Source organism: Ovis aries, chromosome 5 (assembly GCF_016772045.2).
Source record: "Ovis aries strain OAR_USU_Benz2616 breed Rambouillet chromosome 5, ARS-UI_Ramb_v3.0, whole genome shotgun sequence".
Lineage (NCBI taxonomy): Eukaryota > Metazoa > Chordata > Mammalia > Artiodactyla > Bovidae > Ovis > Ovis aries.
The window spans coordinates 6964404-6969803 of record NC_056058.1 but is presented as its reverse complement, the minus strand read 5'-3'; the positions used below and the strand labels follow the sequence as shown (position 1 = coordinate 6969803).

General features: G+C 44.5%; 1 protein-coding gene across 1 annotated transcript; it reads left to right on the top strand.

Annotated features, from left to right (window-relative positions):
• The first annotated feature begins 1839 nt into the window (after positions 1–1839).
• On the top strand, positions 1840–2790 carry LOC114115004 (olfactory receptor 10H2-like). Its single transcript, XM_027970680.2, has one exon. It carries the CDS (start codon positions 1840–1842, stop codon positions 2788–2790), a length of 951 nt encoding a protein of 316 aa, XP_027826481.2.
• Positions 2791–5400: the final 2610 nt, after the last annotated feature.

The window sequence follows — 5400 nt, the reverse complement described above, 5'->3', positions numbered from 1 at the left end:
GTTGCAAATAAATGGAGTCATACAATAGATGGTCCTTTGTGGCAGGCTCCCTCCACTTAATGTAATGTCTTTGAGGTTCATCCACGTTGTAGCATCCACATTGTAGCATGTATCAGTAGTTTGTTTTTCTTGTATGTCAAATAGTATACTGTATTTTCATTACTCATTCTGAATCTTTTTTTTTTAATTTTTTTTACTTTACAATATTGTATTGGTTTTGCCATACACTGACATGAATCCATCATGGTGTACACACGTTCCCCATCCTGAACCCCCCTCCCACCTCCCTCCCCATTCCATCCCTCTGGGTCATCCCAGTGCACGAGCCCCTAGAATCCTGTATCATGCATCGAAACTGGACAGGTAATTTGTTTCACATGTGATAATTCACATGTTTCAATGCCATTCTCCCATATCATCCTGCCCTTGCCCTCTCCCATAGAGTCCAAAAGGCTGTTCTATACATCTGTGTCTCTTTTGCTGTCTCACATTTGGGGTTATCATTACCATATTTCTAAACTCCATATATATGCATTAGTATACTGTATTAGTGTTTTTCTTTCTGGCTTACTTCACTCTGTATAATAGGCTCCAGTTTCATCCATCTCATTAGAACTGATTCAAATGTATTCTTTTTAATGGCTGAGTAATATTCCATTTTGTATATGTGCCACAGCTTTGTTATCCATTTGTCTGCTGATGGACATCTAGGTTGCCTCCATGTTCTGGCTATTATAAACAGTGCTGCAGTGAACATTGGGGTACATGTGTCTCTTTCAATTCTGGTTTCCTCGGTGTGCATGCCCAGCTAAAATTGTTGTATTTTGCATCAAGTTCTTTTGTGACAGATGAGAGAGAGAGAGAACCAGAGGGAGAGAGAAAAGGATTGCTGGTGGAGCAGGTTCCTGGAAGGAGAGCTCCTTCACAGGGAGCTGGAACAGATAAGAATCTGCTGCCACTCAGGGAGGGACATGAGAGAACCCACCACTGAGCATCTTGGCTTCTCCATGAAGCATCGTTTTTGCTTCAGCAACAGGCAGGTTGTTGATAGGAGAATGGCATAAGGGTTGAAGAGAGGTGAGGAGCTTCAGAGACTAGCACTGGGAAGTGACCAGAGATAGAGGGCGCAGTTCAGGTCAGAGAACAGGACTCTATGGTGATGCCAGTCAGTATCACATCCTGTGAGGAACTAATGCAAGTTAGACCCATGCAACAACAGTAGTAGCTAAGAGCTTAAGGTGCATCACCTCACTGAAGCACAAAAGTAGCCCTTTGGGATAAGGGCTTCATTACTTCATTTCCAGGTGAGCTGCAAAGAGCGATGCTGAGAAATAAAAACAGAACCTAAGTCCTTTCCATGTGGTAGGGGAGAGCTGACTTCTAACTGAAGGTAGCAATTAAGGAGTACATTGATCCTGAAGTTTAGGAGGGACTTGGTCTCTTGGAGATGGGGAGAAGTACAGAGTGGCCAGAGAGCTCAAAGACAGAAAAGCTTAAGAAAAGACTGGTTGGGGGAAGGAGGGGGTGGGGGATCCTGCATGGAGTTGACAATAGTAATAATAGCAGTCATAATCATTGTTATCATCCATATTATGTTTTATTGAGTTCTTCCCTATGTGTCAGGATGTGTGCTACAGCACACTTAAGATGAACGATCTTATTTAAACCTCAACCCATTATTATGAACACCATTTTGCAGACGGATTAACTATGACTTGAAGAGGTGAAGGAGCCTCTCCAGGAAGTCCACCCCCCCCCACACCAGGTAGGGCTCATTAGAGACTGTAAATTCCTTCCCACTGGGTCTTCTTCACTTTCTCCTCAAGCAGGTATGCTGCCATGTTGGGGCTAAACTACACCTCCGTGTCTGAATTCATCCTCATCGGCTTCTCCACCTTCCCTCAGCATCTCCTGCCCGTCTTCTTCCTGCTCTTCCTGCTGATGTACCTGTTCACGCTGCTGGGGAACCTGCTCATCATGGCCACTGTCTGGAGCGAGCGCAGCCTCCACACCCCCATGTACCTTTTCCTGTGCGCCCTCTCCACCTCCGAGGTCCTCTACACCTTCGCCATCATCCCGCGCATGCTGGCCGACCTGCTCTCCACCGACCGCTCCATCTCCTTCAGGGCCTGTGCCAGCCAGATGCTCTTCTCCTTCACGCCCGGCTTCACCCACTCCTTCCTGCTCACCGTCATGGGCTACGACCGCTACGTGGCCATCTGCCACCCCCTGCGCTACAACGTGCTCATGAGCCCCCAGGGCTGCGCCTGCCTGGTGGCCTGGTCCTGGGCTGGAGGCTTATTTATTGGGTTGCTGGTGACATCTGCCGTATTCCACCTCCCCTTCTGTGGTCTCAATGAGGTTCACCATTTCTTATGTCATGTGCCTCCACTACTGAAGTTAGCCTGTGGAAATAATGTACCAGGAGTGGCCCTGGGGGTGGGCGTTGTGTGTATCACGGCTCTGCTGGGTTGCTTTCTCCTCATCCTGCTCTCTTACGCCTTCATTGTGGCCGCCATCTTGAGGATCCCTTCAGCTGAGGGCCGGCACAAAGCCTTCTCCACGTGTGCGTCTCATCTTATTGTAGTCATTGTGCACTATAGCTTCGCCTGTGTCATCTACCTCAAGCCCAAGGGTCTCTACTCTGAGGAAGGCAATACTCTGATGGCCATCACCTACACAGTCCTCACTCCCTTCCTCAGCCCGATAATCTTCAGTCTCAGGAACAAGGAGCTGAAGATTGGCATTAAGAAGACCTTCCTCAGCAAACTCTACCCCTCCAGCATCTGAGTGGCCAGGGTGGAGGTGGTCAGGATATGGCAGGATGACCATCAGTAGGTTGTTAATAATGACTACCTTGTATGATTGGGGGTGTGTGTGTGTGTGTGTGTGTGTGTGTGTGTGTGTGTGTGTGTGTGTGTATGACAGCACTCATCACATAATAAGTGCTCAATAAATATTAACTTATTTTTCCTCCCTTTGTCTGTGTGTCTGATATTAGTTTTATTTTTAATCAAATAGTTTTATTGAGATATAATTTATGTACTATATAATTCAACCATGTACACAATTCAAATGCTCTTCATTATATGCATAAACAGTGGTCACCACAATCAATTAAAAATATTTTTGTCACTCAAGAAAGAAACCCATACACTGTGAGTTTTCATCAGTAACTTCCTTTTTCCTCCCAATGCACTTACCCCTAACTCTGGGAGATAAAACCAGTCAATCCTAAAGGAAATCAACTCTAAATATTCATTGGAAGGACAGACACTGAAGCTGAAGCTCCAATACCTGGTGTGAAGAACTAACTCATTGGAAAAGACCTTGATGCTGGGAAAGGTTGAGGCAGGAGGAGAAGGGGGCAACAGAAGATGAGATGGTTGATGGCATCACTGACTCAGTGGACAGGTGCTTAGTCAGTCAGTCATGTCCAACTCTTTGTGACTCCATGGACTGTATCCCACCAGGCTCCTCTGTCCATGGGGATTCTCCAGGCAATAATACTGGAGTGTGTTGCCATACCCTCCTCCAGGGAGTCTTCCCAACCAAGGGATTGAACCCAAGTCTCTCACATTGAAGGTGGATTCTTTACTGACTGAGCCACCAGGGAAGCCCATGGACAAGAGTTTGAGAAAACTCTGAGAGATAAAGGACAGGGCAGTTTGGCATGGTGCAGTCCATAGGATAGCAAAGAGCTGGACATGACTTAGTGACTGAACAGGAAATCACTTACTTTTTCCTGTCCCACTTTGCCTATTCTGGATATTTTGTATAAATGGAATCATACATTCAGTTCACTTCACTTCAGTCACTCAGTCGTGTCCGACTCTTCACGACCCCAAGAACTGCAGCACGCCAGGTCTCCCTGTCCATCACCAACTCCCAGAGTTTACCCAAACTCATCTCTATTGAGTTGGTGATGCCATCCAACCATCTCATCCTCTGTCATCTCCTTCTTCTCCTGCCTTCAGTCTTTCCCAGCATCAGGGTCTTTTCAAATGAGTCAGCTCTTCACACCAGCTGGCCAAAGTATTGGAAGTTCAGCTTCAACATCAGTCCTTCCAATGAACACTCAGGATTGATCTCCTTTAGGATGGACCAGTTGGATCTCCTTGCATTCCAAGGGACTTTCAAGAGTCTTCTCCAACATCACAGTTCAGAAGCATCAATTCTTTGGCACTCAGCTTTCTTCACAGTTGGACTGACTCTCACATCCATACATGACTACTGGAAAAACCATAGCTTTGACTAGACAGACCTTTGTTGGCAAAGTAATGTCTCTGCTTTTGAATATGCTATCTAGATTGGTCATAACTTTCCTCCCAAGGAGTAAGCGTCTTTTAATTTCATTGCTGCAATCATCATCTGCAGTGATTTTGGAGCCCCAGAAAATAAAGTCTGACACTGTTTCCACTGTTTCCCCATCTATTTCCCATGAAGTGATGGGACCAGATGCCATGATCTTAGTTTTCTGAACGCTGAGCTTTAAGCCAACTTTTTCGCTCTCCTCTTTCACTTTCATCAAGAGGCTTTTTAGTTCCTCTTCACTTTCTGCCATTAGGGTGGTGTCATCTGCATATCTGAGGTTATTGATATTTCTCCCAGAAATCTTCATTCCAGACTGTGCTTCATCCACCCCAGCGTTTCTCATGATGCACTCTGCCTATAAGGTAAATAAGCAGGGTGACAATATACAGCCTTGACGTACTCCTTTTCCTATTTGAAACCAGTCTGTTGTCCCACATCCAGTTCTAACTGTTGCTTCCTGACCTGCATAAGGTTCTTCAATATTGTAGAATGTATCAGAACTTGATTCCTTTATATTGCTAAATAGTATTCCACTGTACAAATAGACTGCATTTCACCTATCCATCTATTCATCATTTGATGAACATTTCAGTGTTTCTACCCTTTCGTATTTTTAGCAATGCTGTTATAAACATTTGCATACAAGTTTTTTCTTGAACATATGGTTTCATTTTTGTGTTGTATGTATGAAGGGATGGAGTTTCTGGGTCAAATTGTAACACTGTATTTAGAAACTTCCAAATTTTTTAGAAATTTTTTTTAGAAACTTCCAAAGTGGCTGAACCATTTTAAGTTTCCACCAGCAATGTAGCAGGGTTCAATTTCTCCACATCCTTGTCAACACTTGTTATCAGTCTTGTTGATTATAGCTATTTTATGTGACTCTTTGTTTTTCTCTTGCTGCCTTTAGAATTCTCTCTGCATCATTAACATTTGCCATTTTCATTATAACATGTCTTAATGTGGGACTCTCTGCATTCCTCTCTTTTGGGATTCTCTTTGCTTTCTATGTGTGGGATTCCACTTCTTTTTTTGGCTTTGGGAGGTTTTCAGCCATGATTTCATCAGGTACTTTTTTTGACCCCC

What these genes read in the sequence shown, in the direction of transcription:
- LOC114115004 (XM_027970680.2), top strand. Translation starts at nt 1,840, where the DNA reads ATGTTGGGGCTAAACTACACCTCCGTGTCTGAATTCATCCTCATCGGC.